At 34.5% G+C, this 22,223-nt stretch overlaps 1 protein-coding gene across 4 annotated transcripts in view; it reads right to left on the reverse strand.

Moving 5' to 3' along the window:
- LOC149792440 (uncharacterized) overlaps positions 1 to 22,223 on the reverse strand; it is a 132,500-nt gene that overhangs the window by 74,836 nt on the left and 35,441 nt on the right. For all 4 annotated transcript variants that reach the window (XM_089971015.1, XM_089971013.1, XM_089971014.1 and 1 more), the window contains 4 exons: positions 18,694 to 18,785; positions 15,846 to 16,569; positions 12,432 to 12,632; positions 2,250 to 2,348 (listed from right to left, as the gene is read on the reverse strand). In XM_089971015.1, coding sequence (XP_089827141.1) covers positions 2,250 to 2,348; positions 12,432 to 12,632; positions 15,846 to 16,569; positions 18,694 to 18,785 — 1,116 coding nt within the window. The remainder of the gene's footprint in view (positions 1 to 2,249; positions 2,349 to 12,431; positions 12,633 to 15,845; positions 16,570 to 18,693; positions 18,786 to 22,223) is intronic.

Here is a 22,223-nt window from a genome sequence, read left to right on the forward strand (position 1 = left end):
ATATTTATTCGGCCTGAGTCCCTAAGCAGTGTTACATAACTCTAATAGAATCCCTAAGCAGTATGACATTTATACCATTAAAGTTCCTACTATCACATAGTCTGCAAGCAGTATGATATAATACGATAAGCCAGGAGTTTATGAGTAGGAAGGAACTACGATACTCTGCTGTCAGTTTCACGTGTAATTTTTTAAAGTTTTTGGAATAAAAATATACACCCACAACTGAATTGCTTTTATCTTATAACTGACACCCGATTTTTAATCAGTGTATGTGATTCCAATCCCAAAAAACTGCAATAAATGCAAATGACCCCAAAAAAATCTCATAAAATTAGTTTTTCATATTTATTGTAAGTAATTTCTTCAGAAAACTTGATCAAATAAAATATTTAGACTTCACAATTGCTGGCAATACATTTGTAGAGCTTTGGCCCCTCCCCTCTCTCAAGTATTATTGGAAATGACTTCCTTCCACACAAAACCCAACAAGAAACCAGATTTGTTACATTGAATTATGACTAGACATCAGGAAGCATGACCTCAATTTTAAACATCTGCCTCAACAAAAGAATTTATACCAATGTAGGTTGAAAAACAAACAAATACATTTTTACAAATGTTTTTTAAAAAAACACAGAGAATTCCACATCTATAGTTTGATCAATTTGAAAAGAACTAGTAGAAATCTTCAAGGTACCCAAGATTTGAATGGATAGTTACCAAGTTAGATTTCCCCTGCAGGAAAAATGAAAGATTTTAATAATTTACCACAACTATTAATCACAACTACTGAATCTTCTTTGTAAAACCAATATCCTGCATTTTCAAAATTAGTACAGTCCCATATTTTTAGGGAACATTATTTTATGCTGTGCTGAGTGCATCAACAATATAGCACCAAACCAATACAGGTCACACATGTTCAAGCTTATAGATTTTTACTGTATGATGTTCATAAATAATGAGCCTCACCATATCAACAAGAACATATTAGGGACATTACCATTTCATTTTTTGGGGATAGTCTGGATAATAATACACAAAATACCTGCATTAACATGTCCTACAAAAAAATGCTAACAAAGCAATCCATTAGATTAGACAGTGTAAAAGATTTTCTATAAGTTAAGGTAATTTCAGAAAAAATAGTTCCATATTTGTGAACATGTTTGGGTGCAAAAGAAATATCCTGCTTCCGCTTGAAAATATAATAGTCATGTCCTTTTCCTCTGCGTATTATATTAGCACATGCATTGTCACAGTAGTAGGCTATATGATAAACAGCTTGTCTCATGGTAATGCAAAGCATGTTTTCTTTTATATTTTGGAAATCTGTATGTATATTTTGCTTAATTTATGTACTTTACTTACCGGTAATATACTTTATGGAGTTTACAAATGGTTTGCTGAATATCACCAAAAAATGCACTTACCAAAAAGTGGCAAGAGCTTAAATTCTTAACTTGTATTTTGCCCAGTTACTTCCATTATTTTAGTATGAAAATGCCCAGTTAGAAGAAAGGGACAGTAACATCAAATTTTAAAACTATGTACCACTTAGGCATGGTGATATACAATACTTAAATGTAACTGATATTATTGACAAAAAGACACAAAATAATCATTTTTGGAAACATATAAAAGGTAAATATGTAATTTCAAACTGGTTAAAAATAAATACTTGTGTATTGATTCTGTTGGAGGGTGGGTAAGTGGGGGTATATACAATGTTACAAGCAACAAAACTCTCCTGAATTAACAGTTTTCTAGGCCTTAAAACAACAAACTCAAGACTAGCCAAATTGCCATAAATAAGAAATGGTCCATAAATAAGAAAAATTCCAAAAAGGAAATGGTCCGTAAATAAGAAAAATTCCAAAAAGGAAATGGTCCGTAAATAAGAAAAATTCCAAAAAGGAAATGGTCCGTAAATAAGAATTGGTCCATAAATAAGAAATAGTCCATAAATAAGAAATGTTATCCAAGAATCCAACTTTATTTAATAGCAAAATTGGCTGGGCACAAGTTTGATTGGCTTTTTTTAAGTTATGACACCGATTGTGTTAGATATGGCTACAAAGGTACATGACATCAACAAGAGAATTTGGGAGTTATGTACTCATTATAAGTAGACCACATGGTGGCCACTAACTTTTGTATATTTCATCACGTAGGTATATATATATCGATAATAAAAGACATTTAAAGTTTCTTTACAATTTGAAATCATTCTATGGAATACTTACAGACTGTAATAACTGATTCGATATTTCTGGTAAATTGTACGAGGAATGTACCGTGACAGTTCCTGAGTTAACAATACAATCCATCACACTGTCATTCCCCTGAAATATACACACAAATCTATTACCATTTTGTATAGTCATCAAAATCAACACAATCCAGAAATATGAAATATATTTTTATGATACAAACAATAGGAAAATTTTATTATTAATGAAAATAAGTGTTTTTGCTAATTTGTTGTTCTGTGACAGTAAATTTTTAATTTCTTTTTTTTAAAAAGAATCTGCATGTGAACAGTGTTGCATATGACCAACAGTATAAAATATATTGGGTATACATAATGTGGCACATACAGCATGTACACACCATGTGGCACATACAGCATGTACACACTATGTGACATAACTGTACACATGTTGTGGCACAAACAGCATTTACACACCATGTTGCACAGTTGTATACACCATGTGGCACATAACCGTACATACCATTGTGGTACATACAACATGTGCCTACTATAAAGTATCATTTGGGACCACTCTTCCTTTCCCTATAACTAGGTGGGAATTCAATTAAACCTTGTGCAGATCACTCCTGAAATGAGGCTTTAAACCTCTATTCAAAGTCATAGTTTTAGGCTTGGGGTGGCAACAGAGGTTGCTAAGCAGGGTCTGTCAGTCGGATTATGGTCCTTGGTAGGTGGAAGTCAGATGCTTTAATAAATACATCCACCTGAGTGATAGAATTTCCATTTTGTAATTCAATACTGACCTTGGTCATTTTGCAAATCAACATATCACTTTCTACTGCCAAGTTCTGCTTTCCAAATCACTTCCTACTGCCAAGTTATGTTTTCCAACTTATTTTTCAGGTCTTGTGGATATACACACACCTGTACAGGCAATCCATTTCATATGGGTTCTTTGAAGAAATGGGACAATCTTACAACACTTCATTTTTCCAGTGGAATTTAGTGAATTTAAATATCAACATTTCAGGACTTGCTAGTGTTCAAAACTTGGCATCAAAATCGTCTTTGAAATATTTAAACACAGTTTCCTTTCTTTTGCATTGTTGAGTTTTATTCTTTTATTTCTGCCTTTATTTTTTTTTTATTGCTTGCTGCAGGTCAGTTTAAATCAAACTTTCAAGCACTTTAGCTTAAAGTAATATAAAAGAATGTATCCTGAAGTGTTGATATAGAAGCTATGCCATTAAGGAAGTATCTTCATATGCCTTTGTATATGCCATTATTATGCCTTTGTATATGCTATTACTATCCCTTTGCATATGCCATTACTATAACTTTGGATATGCCATTACTATGCCTTTGTATATGCCATTACTATGCCTTTGTATATGCCATTACTATAACTCTGGATATGCCATTACTATGCCTTTGTATATGCCATTACTATGCCTTTGTATTTGCCATTACTATGCCTTTGTATATGCCAGTAATATGCCTTTGTATATGCCATTACTATAACTTTGGATATGCCATTAATATGCCTTTGTATATGCCATTACTATGCCTTTGTATATGCCATTACTATCCCTTTGTATATGCCATTACTATACCTCTGTATATGCCATTACTATGCCTTTGTATATGCCATTACTATGCCTTTGTATTTGCCATTACTATGCCTTTGTATATGCCATTACTATAACTTTGGATATGCCATTACTATGCCTTTGTATATGCCAGTAATATGCCTTTGTATATGCCATTACTATAACTTTGGATATGCCATTACTATGCCTTTGTATATGTCAGTAATATGCCTTTGCATATGCCATTACTATAACTTTGGATATGCCATTACTATGCCTTTGTATATGCCATTACTATACCTTTGTATATGCCATTAATATACCTTTGTATATGCCATTACTATGCCTTTGTATATGCCATTACTATAACTTTGTATATGCCATTACTATGCCTTTGTATATGCCATTACTATAACTTTGGATATGCCATTACTATGCCTTTGTATATGCCAGTAATATGCCTTTGTATATGCCATTACTATAACTTTGGATATGCCATTACTATGCCTTTGTATATGCCATTACTATAACTTTGGATATGCCATTACTATGCCTTTGGATATGCCATTACTATAACTTTGGATATGCCATTACTATAACTTTGGATATGCCATTACTATGCCTTTGGATATGCCATTACTATGCTTTTGAATATGCCACTACTATGCCTTTGTATATGCCATTATATACCTAATGAATTCTGTTTTATATCTATATGGAATCTTCACTGAAAGTCACTAAAAGTGGAGTGCAAAAACAATCACTGAGTATGTTATTACTGCATTCTTAATTCCGAGTTCTCGATATCCTTAACTTGCAGTTTCATTTTTAATTCAATTATCTGACTCCTTGATCTTGCTGTCCTTCCTTCCATACACAACACCTAACCATAAAGCAATTACTTGACCAGTTCCAAATTTTATCCTCATAATACAGTACTGCCCCCTCCCAATTCCAACATTTCTCCTAATCATGCAGCCCTGCACTCACCACTCCCCCTGTATCAAATTCCTGTCCTAATCATGCTGCCCTGCACTCCCCCTGTATAAAATTCTTGTCATAATCCTGCTGCCCTCCACCCCCCTGTATCAAATTCTTGTCCTAACCATGCTACCATGCACTCCCCCTGTATCAAATTCTTGTCCTAATCATGCTGCCCTCCACTCCCCCGTATCAAATTCTTGTCTTAATCATGCTGCCCTGCACTCCCATTGTATCAAATTGTTGTCCTAATCATGCTGCCCTCCACCCCCCGTATCAAATTCTTGTCCTAATCATCCTGCCCTGCACTCCCCCTGTATCAAATTCTTGTCCTAATCATGCTGCCCTCCACCCCCCTGTATCAAATTTTTGTCCTAATCATGCTGCCCTCTACCCCTCCTGTATCAAATTCTTGTCCTAATCATGCTGCCCTGCACTTCCCACTCCCCATGTATCAAATTCTTGTCCTAATCATGCTGCCCTGCACTCCCCCTGTATCAAATTCTTGTCCTAATCATGCTGCCCTGCACTCCCATTGTATCAAATTCTTGTCCTAATCATGCTGCCCTCCACCCCCTGCATCAAATTCTTGTCCTAATCATGCTACCCTGCATTCCCCCCGTATCAAATTCTTGTCCTAACCATGCTGCCATGCACTCCCCCGTATCAAATTCTTGTCTTAGTCATGCTGCCCTGCACTCCCATTGTATTAAATTCTTGTCCTAATCATGCTGCCCTCCACCCCGCTGTATCAAATTCTTGTCCTAATCATGCTGCCCTGCACTCCCCCTGTATCAAATTCTTGTCCTAATCATGCTGCCATGCACTTCCCACTCCCCCTGTATCAAATTCTTGTCCTAATCATGCTGCCCTCCACCCCTCTGTATCAAATTCTTGTCCTAATCGTGCTGCCCTGCACTCCCCCTGTATCAAATGCTTGTCCTAATCATGCTGCCCTGCACTCCCCCTGTATCAAATTATTGTCCTAATCATGCTGCCCTCCACCCCCCTGTATCAAATTCTTGTCCTAATCATGCTGCCCTCCACCCCCCTGTATCAAATTCTTGTCCTAACCATGCTGCCTTGCACTCCCCCGTATCAAATTATTGTCCTAATCATGCTGCCCTGCACTCCCCCTGTATCAAATTATTGTCCTAACCATGCTGCCCTTCACTCCCCCTGTATCAAATTCTTGTCATAATCATGCTGCCCTGCAATTCCCACTCCCCCTGTATCAAATTCTTGTCGTAATCATGCTGCCCTCCACCCTGTATCAAATTCTTGTCCTAATCATGCTGCCCTGCACTCCCCCCTGTATCAAATTCTTGTCCTAATCATGCTGCCCTCCACCTCGCTGTATCAAATTCTTGTCCTAATCATGCTGCCCTGCACTCCCCCTGTATCAAATTCTTGTCCTAATCATGCTGCCCTTCACTCCCCCGTATCAAATTCTTGTTGTAATCATTCTGCCCTGCACTTCCCACTCCCCCTGTATCAAATTCTTGTCGTAATCATGCTGCCCTCCACCCTGTATCAAATTCTTGTCCTAATCATGCTGCCCTGCACTCCCCCTGTATCAAATTCTTGTCCTAATCATGCTGCCCTGCACTCCTCCCATATCAAATTCTTGTCCTAATCATGCTGCCCTCCACCCCCCTGTATCAAATTCTTGTCCTAATCATGCTGCCCTGCACTCCCCCTGTATCAAATTCTTGTCCTAATCATGCAGCCCTGCACTCCCATTGTATCAATTCCAACCCCTCTCCAAAACATACATCTTTACTCCACCGACACACAATTCCAACCCTTCTCCAAAACATACATCTTTACCCCAACCACCCCCCAATTCCAACCCAACTGTTAAACCTGCATCTCTACCTCCCCATTTCCAACCTAAACCTGCATCTCTACCCTCCCTCAATTCAAATGATTCTCTTAAACATGCATCTGTACCCCCCCCCCAATTCTAACACCTCTCTTAATAATACAGCATATTATATCAATATTGCATATACACACACTCACACACATACACATGCATACACACATGTACATGCATTCACACACAGATGAGCAAGTATGCATAAATGCTGCCTGTACTTCACACTACTGACAATGTTGTCATTAATTCCTGACCCATTTTGACATCAGACAGTTAAGTGTCCTGCAAATAGTCAGAGTAATCATATAATTCCAAATAAATGCATGCCACCACTATTTACACACAGTTTACCACTGCTCAAATATTCTCATATCATTTGAAGATTCAATTTCTTGGCATGTATGAACTATTTCATGCTTTAATTATCACTATCTCTGATGGATGCCAATTTACAAAACCATTCTGATAAACCCCAACCTCACAACACTTATCCATATGTCTTCTGATAAAGTATTGTATTTCTAAATGTTATATTGTGTGCTAAACACTTGACTTTCAAGTAATTACACACTACAGAGACTATTATCAGCTAATTAACCAACTACATCATTTACAAATTCAATAACTTGATCTGCATCGGATTCAGTAAACTACAAGCTTATCTCCTTTTTCACTATTTCAATTCCAGATGTTAAAATTCAAGTGTTTTGATTTCTGTAGAATCAAAGACATAAAAAAGAAGCCAGTGCGAACAGTTCAAGGGTTAGTTATTTCACTTTTGTTACACATTGCAATGGAAGGGGTTAAATGAATTGTCTGGACCTCATGTAAAGGGTACCTGCTTATAAAGGATGTCATTAACAACTAAGTTTCTTAATTTTCTTTGTATACTTAACATGTTGATAAAAACAATTTTTTTAAAAAGTCTCTTGAATGTCCATTGTAGACCGGTTTAACTGTGTTCTTGTAGCCATGATGTATTTTATTTAGAATTTGCTCATCCTCTGATCTACCAGGTATTCAAATCTAACATTTCATTGACATAAACTTTTATTGAGGATATTATATGTATATGTTGTTTGATGGCACATCAGCACCATCCTGACAACACAGTGCCAAACAAAACTAGAAGCAAGTATGGCAAAGGCAAAAACCATTTCAAAATCCCAAGGGAGACAAACCATACCCAAAGAAGATTTCTCCCAGATAAAAGGTAAAAGTTTACAGGGTATTGAGGATTTGAAATTAAGGATGTGGATTACAAATTATATGACCATACTAAACATCTAATCATATCAAAGAGATTATAGTCTCTACATGTCAGAATGAGGCTTGTGATATTACACATACATGCACATACAATGGTACTGTCAACATGGACATTCATTATTACACATGTACACACAAATGCACACTGCCAACATGGACACTCAGTATTACATATACATGTACACACAACTGCACACTGCCAACATGGACACTCAGTATTACACATACATGTACTCACAACTGCACACTGCCAACATGGACACTCATTATTACACATACATGTACACACAACTGCACACTGCCAACATGGACACTCATTATTACACATACATGTACTCACAACTGCACACTGCCAACATGGACACTCATTATTACACATACATGTACACACAACTGCACACTGCCAACATGGACACTTAGTATTACACATACATGTACACACAACTGCACACTGCTAACATGGACACTCATTATTACACATACATGTACTCACAACTGCATACTGCCAACATGGACACTCATTATTACACATACATGTGCACACAACTGCACACTGCCAACATGGACAGTCAGTATTACACATACATGTACACACAACTGCACACTGCCAACAATGACAGTCAGTATTACACATACATGTACACACAACTGCACACTGCCAACATGGACACTCAGTATTACACATACATGTGCACACAACTGCACAATAACAACATGGACACTCAGTATTACACATACATGTGCACACAACTGCATATTGCCAACATGGACATTCAGTATTACACATATACACACAGAGAATAATCTACCAACTATTTTTGATCCATAAGCATATAAAATGCTTCATAGAAAATTATGTTATTCCTCAAATCTTATCAAATCTGAATTTCCAATAATTTTATAAAAAGTTCAGTTGATAAGATAACTTATTTTCAATTGGGCAACATGAACTGCCTTGAGACCTCTAAACACCCAAAATCCACCAGCACTGTCTGAGAATATGGTACACACACTTACACAATCCAGGCATGGACAGTAAGTGTCCACACTTATATGCTGCCAACATCAGTATTAAACATACATATATACACATTATTACATTGCCAACAAGGACAGTCAATATTACACATTGATGTAAACACACTTGTACACTGCCCACATTGACAGTCAGTATTACACATACACACATATACAATACATGCAGAGACAGTCCATATTACACATACATATACACACACATTCACTGCCTACATGGACAGTCAGGATTAGACATTGTATTGTACACACACTTATACAAAGCCCACATCTTCAGTCCATATTACACATTCTTATGCACAATTAAACTCTACATGCATGGACAGTCAGTACTACTAAGGAAAGGAAGTGACCAGCTGGTTTTACTCCAGTACCCTTCTAAGTACATTTCATCATCTGTAAGAGAGAAGCCAAAAAAGGCTAATGTGCCAGTTTTTCTTTTTGGTGAAGCTGATGTCACACTGAATTGATGTCACACAGATGTCACGGTGACTTGATGTCACACAGATGTCACAGTGACTTGATGTCACACTGATGTCATGGTGACTTGAGCTGAAAAATCCTTCTCATGTTAGCTTTTGTCATCTCTATAACTCTCAATGGTAATAATTCCATCTCAGTAGTAATAATATCCATCTCAATGGTAATAATATCCATCTCAATAGTAATAACATCCATCTCAATGGTAATAATATCCATCTCAATAGTAATAATATCCATCTCAATAATAATAATATCCATCTCAATATTAATAATAATATCCATTTCAATAGTAATAATATCCATCTCAGTGGTAATAATATCCATCTCAATAGTAATAATATCCATCTCAATGGTAATAATATCCATCTCAATAATAATAATATCCATTTCAATATTAATAATAATATCCATCTCAACAGTAATAATATCCATCTCAATATTAATAATAATATCCATCTCAATAGTAATAATATCCATCTCAATAGTAATAATAATATCCATCTCAATATTAATAATAATATCCATCTCATTAGTAATAATATCCATCTCAGTAGTAATGATATCCATCTCAATAGTAATAATATCCATCTCAACATTAATAATAATATCCATCTCAATTGTAATAATATCCATCTCAATGGTAATAATATCCATCTCAATAATAATAATATCCATTTCAATATTAATAGTAATATCCATCTCAATTGTAATAATATCCATCTTAATAGTAATAATATCCATCTCAACAGTAATAATATCCATCTCAATATTAATAATAATATCCATCTCAGTATTAATAATAATATCCATCTCAATATTAATAATAATATCCATCTCAATAGTAATAATATCCATGTCAATGGTAATAAAATCCATCAAAGTGACAAAACCCAACAGATAAGGAAGACACAATCAAGAATAACTGGATTTCTTACCTCTGTATGGATTAAATTTAGTTTATAGATATGTTGGAACAAATGTCAATGTGTAGAATTTAAAAGTCAACAAATATGCATGAGATTTGTATATGTAAGGACCATTATGTGGCCACTCGAAATGAGTAAACTTGTATTTTTGTACTAATATGCCAGCCGCTGGCCGTGTTAGAGGAGTGGCTATCCTAGAGGGCTACTTCTGAACAGTATGTTGTCTTTTATAGAAGACACTCATGCCAAATATGGATGTAACATTTTAATATACATTAAAATCTGCATGAATAGACACCTCCATATAAAGGAAACCTGCCTATAATGAGTATCATTTAAATCTTCTCAAATTAAAATACACTTCTTTTGTCCCTTCTCACTGTATATAAAGGACATACTCCAATGTATCAAAATTTTGAACTGCACTTACCAATAGAAAATCTTTATTAATACACGTTTACTTCTTCACCTTATCAACAGTTCTGAATTGAATTATGACTATTGTTGATGTCTTAACACCAGTAAATTTTCACTGAAAACAACAATTGGTATTGAAAGGGAATTCTTATACACAACTTAAGAACACATTCTGAAGACATCTCCAAATCAAAACACCTGGCTTCAAATCATTCTGAGACTCAACCATGTAAAGGATGTGTGTGTAAATCAAACTGAGATCTCATGCCCATAAATCATAATGAGACTCTTCAAAGTAAAGGACACCTGCCAATAATTAATAAGACTCCTTGATGTAAAAGACACCTGCCAATAATTCATAAGACTCCTTGATGTAAAGGACACCTGCCAATAATTCATAATATGACTCTTTGATGTAAAAGACACCTGCCAATAATTAATAAGACTCCTTGATGTAAAAGACACCTGCCAATAATTCATAAGAATCCTTGATGTAAAGGACATCAGCCAATAAATCATAATGAGACTCCTTGATGTAAAGGACACCTGCCAATAATTCATAAGACTCCTTGATATAAAGGACACCTGCCAATAATTCATAAGACTCCTTGATGTAAAAGACACCTGCCGATAATTCATAAGACTCCTTGATGTAAAGGACACCTACCAATAATTCATAATGAGACTCCTCCCTAAAAAGGACACCTGCCAATAATTCATAAGACTCCTTGATGTAAAGGACACCAGCCAATAAATCATAATGAGACTCCTTGATGTAAAGGACACCTGCCAATAATTCATAAGACTCCTTGATGTAAAAGACACCTGCCAATAAATCATAATGAGACTCCTCGATGTAACGGACACCTGCCAATAAATTGTACTGGGATTCCTCCATATAAAGGATGCCTGCTTATAAACTGTTTGAAGATTTCTACATGTAAACGACACTGGCCAATAAGTTATACTGAGACTGTTCCATATAACAGACATGAACCTATAAATTGTACTGAGACTCGTCCATGTAAAGGGCACATGTCTATCAATCATACTCAGATTCTATGCCCATAAATTGAACCACGACTTTTTCATGTAACAAGAATCTGCCAATAAATGATACTGACAGTATTCTATATAAAAGATACTAGCCAATAAATTGTACTGATACTTGTCCAAATAAAGGACATATGCATGTAAAGTATTCTTAAACTTATCCAATAAAGAACCCATTATAAATTGTACTAAGATTTATAAAGGACATATGTCTATAAATTGTACTGATACTTGTCCATATAAAGGACACCTGATAAAATAAATTGTACTGAGACTTATCCATGCATATAAAGGACACCTGATAAAATAAATTGTACTAAGACTTGTCCATGCATATAAAGGACACCTGATAAAATAAATTGTACTGAGACTTGTCCATGCATATAAAGGACACCTGATAAAATAAATTGTACTGAGACTTGTCCATGCATATAAAGGACATATACCTATAAATTATACTGTGCCTTAAAAGCATGTTTCATAAGAGATTTGAAAAAAAATTTTTGTTAATTTTTACTGAACTTTTTTCAAATATTTTTTACTCAGAGAACAATGGATTCAGCTCTTAAATTACATACCATTTTCTTGTCATCAGACAATCCGAGTGAGACCCAGTAATTGTCAGCTGCTGGTATCTTTGCCTTCATCTCAAAGTCCACACTATCACCACCATTATCCTTCCATGTTACCAGGAAAGTCCAGGTGTCTCCATTTTTGCAGTCATGGAAACAGCCTTTGGTAGTGCCACAGCCATGGTCAAGGCATGTGGCACAAATTCCCTGTAACCAAGAAATAATAACTGTCAACCATAAATAAATTTAAGTTCTATTAGAAACACTTACTGTTACAAAGTTGTTTATCATAATTTTTGCATTTTGAGTTTTGATTAAATTCAAGTTCAATTACTTGCCATTATAAAATATTTTATTACCTGTTTGCATTTTTATTTAATGGGTAAAATCTACAATTATGCAAGATGGGAATGTGAAAATCTTTCATCTGAGATTTTTAAAGATTCAATTTTGACCCTCACTCTGCTATTCACTGAAGCTTTGGATGAATAATCATAGTGACTGACATACTTCAAAACCTTTAGAAATACCATGTTCCTTTCCCTCAAGATTACATATCAAGTTTCTGTTGTCTTTGTAACTGAAATTCAAATTTGGCTTTTGAACACTCTCTAAGGGTACTTTCTAACCCTCTCTGAGGCCCCTGCTTTCCGTCCCTCTCTGAGGTCCCTGGAGGGATACAATGGCAAATACATTACCAAGTTTGATGACTATTACAAAAGATTATATAAAGGTGAATGGTAAATGGACAGACAGACAAACATACAGTAGTTAGGAAAAAAATGTTGACTTTTGGGTGGAAAAACTTTGTTAACTTTTGTTGTTTTCTTTGGAGCAATAAAATTCAGTTGATTATTTGAATAAAACAAAGTACAACTGAGTTGTTTTATAATGCACATCAAAATTTTAACCTACAGTGAATGACACAGGACTGAATTTCATTTCATTTTAAGTTCTTGAGCTAGTATATATAGTTTTTTTTGCAAAGAATTTTCATTTCCTACATGTTGGCATTCTTGGCACTTATTGGGACAGTGTTCCATGTCAGACTAATGTGACAACAAAAGTGCTATGTTATCTTACAGGCTGGTATTCTTGGAACTTATTGGGACAGTGTTCATGTCAGACCAATGTGACGACAAAAGTGCTATGTTATCTTACAGGCTGGTATCCTTGGTACTTATTGGGACAGTGTTCCATGTCAGACTAATGTGACGACAAAAGTGCTATGTTATCTTACAGGCTGGTATTCTTGGAACTTATTGGGACAGTGTTCCATGTCAGACCAATGTGATGACAAAAGTGCTATGTTATCTTACAGGCTGGTATTCTTGGTACTTATTGGGACAGTGTTCCATGTCAGACCAATGTGACGACAAAAGTGCTATGCTATTTTACAGGCTGGTTGGTACAATCCCATGTACTTGTTGATGCAGTGGTGTGTGTCAGACCAATGTGACGCCAAAAGTGCTACCATATTTACTCAATTATAAGTCAAACACACACACCCATTTTATTGCTACAGTAAGCCAATTTCTCTTATACACTCCTACAAGTTGGGATGGATTTTGCAAGTTAGATCTGTCTGAAGGGGTGAATTGTTGTCAGTGAGTCAGAGTTGCACTTTGGAAAAACAAACAAGCCAAAATGGATGGATGGATGGATGGATGGATTACATACATACATACATACATACATACATACATACGTACATACATACATACATGCATGGGGCCCCGAGTGGCCAAGTGGTCTAAAGCGCTCTCCATTACAGATCAATGCCATCTCACCTCTGTCTGCGTGGGTTCAAGTCTTGGATTCGGCTAATGTGGGTATGTGAGAAAGCTTGCCAGTAGCTTCTTGTGGGTCGGTGGTTCTTTCCGGGGTTTTCCCGGGTTCTTCCTCCACCATTAATACTGGCCGCCATGTATAGCCTATCGTGTGCTGAAAAATGGCATTAAACCTTAAAACAACAACATACATACATACATACATACATACATACATAGGAAAAGTAAAGATATACCTGTGTAAAACACAATTACATTATTGACTGGACTACATCACAAATAAATTAACTTACAATTTGTCCTAACTAAATCCATTAAAATCCATAATGCTTGACATTTAAATTCCATTTATATGATAAATCCTTTAATTCAATTAAAAGTCATACCAGTATAAAAATACTTTAGAATGATCCGATTCACATATCTTACGTTCACATAATAGTGATTCATAATATCCTATAATGTAACCATCTAATGTCTTCTGGTACAAATATCCCAAAATTCATACTCATTGTCTGATAAAAGTTTGGAATACTCCATCGTTATCTAGTCATTGTAAATTGTCATCATTATTTAGTGATTGCAAATATCATCCAACTTCATTTCCTTGGCTTCACTAGCATGTGTGGGTCATTATGTAGAGACTGAGCCTGGGTTCTGTAAGTAACACTCTGATCATACAGACAATCTGTGAAATCAATTAAAGGCTGCAAATGAACACTCCTCAGCTGTGTGCCAAAGATCACTGGGAATTCAAATAACTACCCTCTGTTACTTGGCACTGAGCAAGTATCAAAATTTGTGGCTTGATCAAAGGGTTGTCCTGTGGGAAAACAAAGAGGGTGCTGCCTTTACAAGGTAAGAGATTAACATAAAACAACCTCAGAAAGTTATATAACTCTATGTCCATACATGTATTAAATTCATGGCTTGATCAAAAGGACTGATAACTTGAGAGTGTTGCCTTTACAAACCAAGGTCTTATTGGGCCAAGTGCACTGGCAGAAAACTTGGGAAATATCAATTGAGAATTAAATCTTACATAGAAGAAACATTCAAAACTTGTATTGCATCAAACACAGTGTTTATACAGCAAAATACAAATATTAATACAAATTCTGGTTGTTATATCTTGCACAAAAATTGAAGGAATATCCCACCTAGTAAACACCTGTGGTAAACAATACTGATGGACACTTCACTTTCACTGGGTAGTATTCAACTTATCCATAATATTTTCAAATTATTAAAATCCAAATAGCTGTAGATACAAATATGGCATAATGAATACCATCATAAAATGGACAAACATATTGCAAACCATTTCTGAATGTGAATAATATCATAAAAACATATACAACGTTTGATTGGATGGTATTTTTGTGTACTGCAAACAGCTAGAGTTTCAAAGATTACCTCTGTATTTATGAAATTTTTTGGTATGTAACATAACACAACCTCTACTCTGCATGAATAAGATTTTCTGTATAAAAAAAAAACATTGAGTTATAAAAGCAAGTATATACAGTACTGGTATGTTAACTTTCAGGGTGGTTTGTAATATTCTTGGTACTTGGGGCAGTAGTCTGTGTCAGACCAATGTGAGGACAACAATGCAATAATAACTTACAGGCTGGTCTGTAGTATCCTTGGTACCTGTTGTGGTGGTTGTCAGATGTATCCCAGTGGCTAGCGACTCATATGTAGTGGTTGGTTTGGAAGTAGGAACAGCTGTGGTATCTACCAACTGTGTGGGTATAGGGGCTGTTGGAGTTGTTGATTTGGTTGTATAAATAGTTGTAGTATCTGCCAACTGGGTGGGTGTAGTGGTTGTTAGATTTGTTGATTTGGTTGTATAAATAGTTGTAGTATCTAGCAACTGTGTGGGTATAGGGGCTGTTGGAGTTGTTGATTTGGTTGTATAAATAGTTGTAGTATCTGCCAACTGGGTGGGTGTAGTGGTTGTTAGATTTGTTGATTTGGTTGCATAAATAGTTGTAGTATCTGCCAACTGGGTGGGTGTAGTGGTTGTTAGATTTGTTGATTTGGTTGCATAAATAGTTGTAGTATCTAGCAACTGTGTGGGTATAGGGGCTGTTGGAGTTGTTGATTTGGTTGTATAAACAGTTGTAGTATCTAGCAACTGGGTGTGTGCTGAAGTAATTGCTGTAGTTAGCGGGAGTATATTAATATTTGTGCTGTTTGTTGGTTTAAATGGGGCAGATGAAGTTGTGGCCATTGTTACTGCTGCTGCTGGCGGTCGTCGTGGTGGTGGTGGTGGTCGTACTTGAGGGATGACAGATGGTCCCTCAACTTTCACCCAATATGTTGACATATTCTGTACAAATGTAGCTCTGAAAAGAAAAAGTCTGTCACTTTTTCACCCACTAGGATATTTGTCATGCGGGTAATTTCATGCTTCATAATGATAAATACATCATGAAAGAGATCTTTGAAAATATCCTAAATGTAAGTTCATGAGGAGGGATACAATTTAAGAGATCTTTGAAAATATCCTAAATGTAAGTTCATGAGGAGGGATACAATTTAAGATATCTTTGAAAATATCCTAAATGTAAGTTCATGAGGGATGCAATTTAAGAGATCTTTGAAAATATCCTAAATGTAAGTTCATGAGGAGGGATGCAATTTAAGAGATCTTTGAAAATATCCTAAATGTAAGTTCATGAGGAGGGATACAATTTAAAGCAATCTGAGAAGCCATCTTGAATTCATTTTTTCAATACCTTCAGATAAAAAATAGGATATAGAAGCTACTATGTTTAAAAAAGAAAGACTTTTTTGCAAATTATTTGCAAAAAAGTCATGCTGGACAGAGAAACAGAAGAATAGACAGGATGACATGCAATCAGATAAATATGGGAAAAAAGGTTTCAGGAACCCTTGGAAATTTAAAAGATTATTACAATGTATCATAGTTTGTCTATTTTCTAATAGATAAAACTAAAGAAAAAATTGTTGGACACTTGTCCAGCTCAATAGCTAAAGCATCAGAGTAAACAGCATTTTTGTCCCAAATGGAGACACCATGCAGCCAAAAAAGTCCTAATTAAAGAGGTAAATGGGGCAATAATATAAATAAAATTTAAATACAGCCATGCAAGCAAGCTACATGATGATACACATTATACAACTAACACTTTACATTTAGCCATGCAAGCACAACTGTACAGTCTAAAACTTACAAGTCTATATGACTTTAAGTTTACATTTAGCCGTGCAAGCACAACTGTACAGTCTCAAACTTACAAGGCTATATGACTATCAGTTTACATTTAGCCATGCAAGCACAACTGTACAGTCTAAATCTTATAAAGCTATATGACTAACAGTTTACATTTAGCCACAATGTAAGCAGGACTGTACAATCCTAGACTTAATGAACTAGATATATTATGAGCTATATGACTATCAATTTACATTTAGCCACGATGCAAGCAGGACTGTATAATCCTAGACTTAATGAACTAGATATATTAGAAGCTATATGACTACAGTTTACATTTAGCCATGATGCAAGCAGGACTGTACAATCCTAGACTTAATGAACTAGATATATTAGAAGCTATATGACTACAGTTTACATTTAGCCACGATGCAAGCAGGACTGTACAATCCTAGACTTAATGAACTAGATATATTAAAAGCTATATGATTATCAATTTACATTTAGCCACGATGCAAGCAGGACTGTACAATCCTAGACTTAATGAACTAGATATATTAGAAGCTATATGATTATCAGTTTACATTTAGCCATGATGCAAGCAGGACTGTACAATCCTAGACTTAATGAACCAGATATATTAAAAGCTATATGATTATCAATTTACATTTAGCCACGATGCAAGCGTACAATCCTAGACTTAATGAACTAGATATATTAAAAGCTGTATGATTATCAGTTTACATTTAGCCATGATGCAAGCAGGACTGTACAATCCTAGACTTAATGAACTAGATATATTAAAAGCTATATGATTATCAATTTACATTTAGCCACGATGCAAGCAGGACTGTACAATCCTAGACTTAATGAACTAGATATATTAAAAGCTGTATGATTATCAGTTTACATTTAGCCATGATGCAAGCAGGACTGTACAATCCTAGACTTAATGAACTAGATATATTAAAAGCTATATGATTATCAGTTTACATTTAGCCACGATGCAAGCAGGACTGTACAATCCTAGACTTAATGAACTAGAGATATTAAAAGCTATATGATTATCAATTTACATTTAGCCACGATGCAAGCGTACAATCCTAGACTTAATGAACTAGATATATTAAAAGCTATATGATTATCAGTTTACATTTAGCCAGGAATCAGAACTGCATCATCCATTTAGTAATGGTTACTAGATACACAAAACAAACAGTTAAATATTTGATAATTATTCTAGATTTAAATGATGAGTTGTTGATAGTGTTGGTATGCTGTGTTAACTTACACAAATACAACATTTCCATCTGTTGTTGATGGTGCAATCCATGTCAGTGACAATTTTCTTTTTAATGAAGAATTTAAGTGAGTCAGGAAAGCCTGAAAGAAAAGTTAATTTTTAAAAAAATTGGTACGATTCAGTTAATACACTTTAGATTTGTCAGTGAATGACAATTGCACTTCTACAATAAAATATTGCTTTCAAATATTACAAGATTTCCACTTTTCACTAATTTCAACTCGCCTATGAGTAACATGTTCAAACTTTACTGAAAAAACACTAAAACTAACACACATACTAAAAAGTCAACATGTTACATGAGTTCTTGCCATGATAATGTAGTCATCGATTTTCTCAATGATTTTTGTTATCTTTATCTTTATCTTAGTTTCATCTTTTTGCTTTGCAAAATGTAAACAGATTTCAGTTTAAGGTATGAATTCCACTTATGACTCAATGCACCATATTACTATATTGCATTATAATTATACATTACTATAACTAAACAGTATTATAATTATACATTACTATAACTAGACAGTATTATAATTATACATTATTATAACTAAACAGTATTATAATTATACATTACTATAACTAGCCAGTATTATAATTATACATTAATATAACTAAACAGTATTATAATTATACATTAATATAACTAAACAGTATTATAATTATACATTAATATAACTAGACAGTATTATAATTATACATTAATAAAACTAGACAGTATTATAATTATACATTACTATAACTAAACAGTATTATAATTATACATTAATATAACTAGGCAGTATTATAATTATACATTAATATAACTAAACAGTATTATAATTATACATTAATATAACTAGATAGTATTATAATTATACATTACTATAACTAAACAGTATTATAATTATACATTACTATAACTAGACAGTATTATAATTATACATTAATATAACTAAACAGTATTATAATTATACATTAATATAACTAGACAGTATTATGATTATACATTACTATAACTAAACAGTATTATAACTATACATTAATATAACTAGACAGTATTATAATTATACATTACTATAACTAGATAATATTAAAAGTATAGATTACTATTTATAATTATAATATTGAATTATAATTATAGATTACTGTATAGAATTATAATTATGGATTACTGTATAGAATTATAATCATGGATTACTGTATAACAATACAATTATGGATTATTGGATAGAATTATAACTATGGATTACTGTATAGAATTATAATTATGGATTACTGTATTACAATACAATTATAGATTAGTAGATAGCATTATAATTCTGGATTACAAGATAATACTATAATTACAGATTATTATATAGCCTTATTCTGGGCCTCACACCTGTTTAAGATACATTATGTAAATCCTTTTTTTAGAAAGCACACCTGTTTAAAATACCTTAAGTTAATTATCTTTCAGGACAGAACACCTGTTTAAACTGCATTAAATAAATCCTCATCTAGGAGAATATTTTTATTTGAGATTATGCTACTTTGAGTAATGATCAACAGTCTTTGCACACTTATACTGTACAAGTGCACAATATAACTTATGACACTATACTGTACAGCTGCTCTATACATGTTATAACACTATACTGTACAAGTGAACAATATAACTTATGACACTATACTGTACAGCTGCTCTATACATGTTATAACACTATACTGTACAAGTGCACAATATAACTTATGACACTATACTGTAGGACACACGGTACTAATTATACGGAAGAACTGTGAACCAGTCTAGAAATGGGTGAAGAAATAATAGAGTATTTACAGGTTTGGTGGTCCATAATTGGTTAATAATGAAAATTAAAATTTTAGGAAAAATATCTTTTGAGAGCTTATCCTATATGTAATGTAACAAAAATATTGACAAATTTCTACTGATGCAATTTTAGCATTTTTACAGGCTTGACTCAGGAGTACTCAATACTGAAAGTAGCACCTGATTCATTTGGTGCAGAATCAATAACACGTGTTTCATGCACATGTATGTAAACAAATTGCCGCGGGTCATATGGTGTTCTCCACACATAAGCTTGCACCAAGGTTAGATGTGCACGAAAAATTATAGGTGTCATTATCAGCACCCATAAATTTTAAGTTATTGAATTTTGAATATGATAGTGTTTCCATATGTTTACCATTGGAGTGGAATTAGTACCGTGAGTCCTGTACAGCTGCTCTATACATGTTATAACACTATACTGTACAAGCACACTGCAAGGTTATGGCACTAAACTATATAAGTATGCTGTAAAACATGGGTAAAGAAATCTGTCTAAATCAAGTCTAAATCGATTTTTTTTTCTTTCTAAAATAAACTAAATGTTGTTTGGTAATTAGCAGGCAGTGTATGGAAATCGCAGTGACAAGACAGACAAGTATTCATCATATACCAACAGATCAGATTCCTTTCTTTCTGATGAAGCCATAGTGACTTAATGATTAGCAAGCTAGACTAAAAACCTGAAGGGTACAGGTATGAATCCTGCCCAAACCATTCCAGACTGCTATATTGAGGTCTGTTTCTAGGCAGTGCACTTTACTCAAGTTGTCTTGGCACAATACAACCTCTCATGCTTTGGTGTGCACACCAAACAAACAAACTCTTCATTCTACTGGTCCATTACCTCAAACTCACTGCTGGTCCATTTACCTTTAACTCACTGCTGGCCCATTTATCTCAAACTCACTGCTGGCCCATTTATATCAAACTCACTGCTGGTCCATTTACCTTTAACTCACTGCTGGCCCATTTATCTCAAACTCACTGCTGGCCCATTTATATCAAACTCACTGCTGGCCCATTTATCTCAAACTCACTGCTGGCCCATTTACATCAAACTCACTGCTGGCCATTTACCTCATTTTTACTGTTGGCCCCTTTATCTCAACTCACTGTTGGCCCATTGTTGCTAGCCACAGGTGAAAATGTGATATGTTCCATCATTATAAATGGCTGTAAGGGCTGAGATTTCCTAATTTCTCATGAACATGCATAAACCTGCTTAACCAATCATTGCAAGCTTTAGTAAAATTGTCTCACTACTGCAACCTAAAATGATTTTTGATGTGGTATGAATGTTTCAATCAGAGTTTCTCTTGCAAAGTTGGTCAGTTATCGATTGATAAAAAAGGCATGTTCATTGATGTGTAGGTAATTATTACATTTTGTTGCTGATGATGAGGAAATCTTAGCACAGGCAGCCATGGATGATTAAGGAATACAGTGGACTGTTACCCATGGCTTGTGACAATGCAGCTCACTTTATATAATGTGAATATATCATACTATATGGATACAGTAAGAGTGCTGTATTCAAACTAAATCCCTCTGGCCTCAATGTGAATATATCATACTATATGGATACAGTAAGAGTGCTGTATTCAAACTAAATCCCTCTGGCCTCAATGTGCATACATCTAACAAAATGGATACAGTAAGAGTGCTGTATTCAAAAACTAAATCTCTCTGGCCTCAATTTGCA

This window comes from Sinohyriopsis cumingii, chromosome 9 (assembly GCF_028554795.1).
Source record: "Sinohyriopsis cumingii isolate HCF-2022 chromosome 9, ASM2855479v2, whole genome shotgun sequence".
NCBI classification, from domain to species: Eukaryota; Metazoa; Mollusca; class Bivalvia; order Unionida; family Unionidae; genus Sinohyriopsis; species Sinohyriopsis cumingii.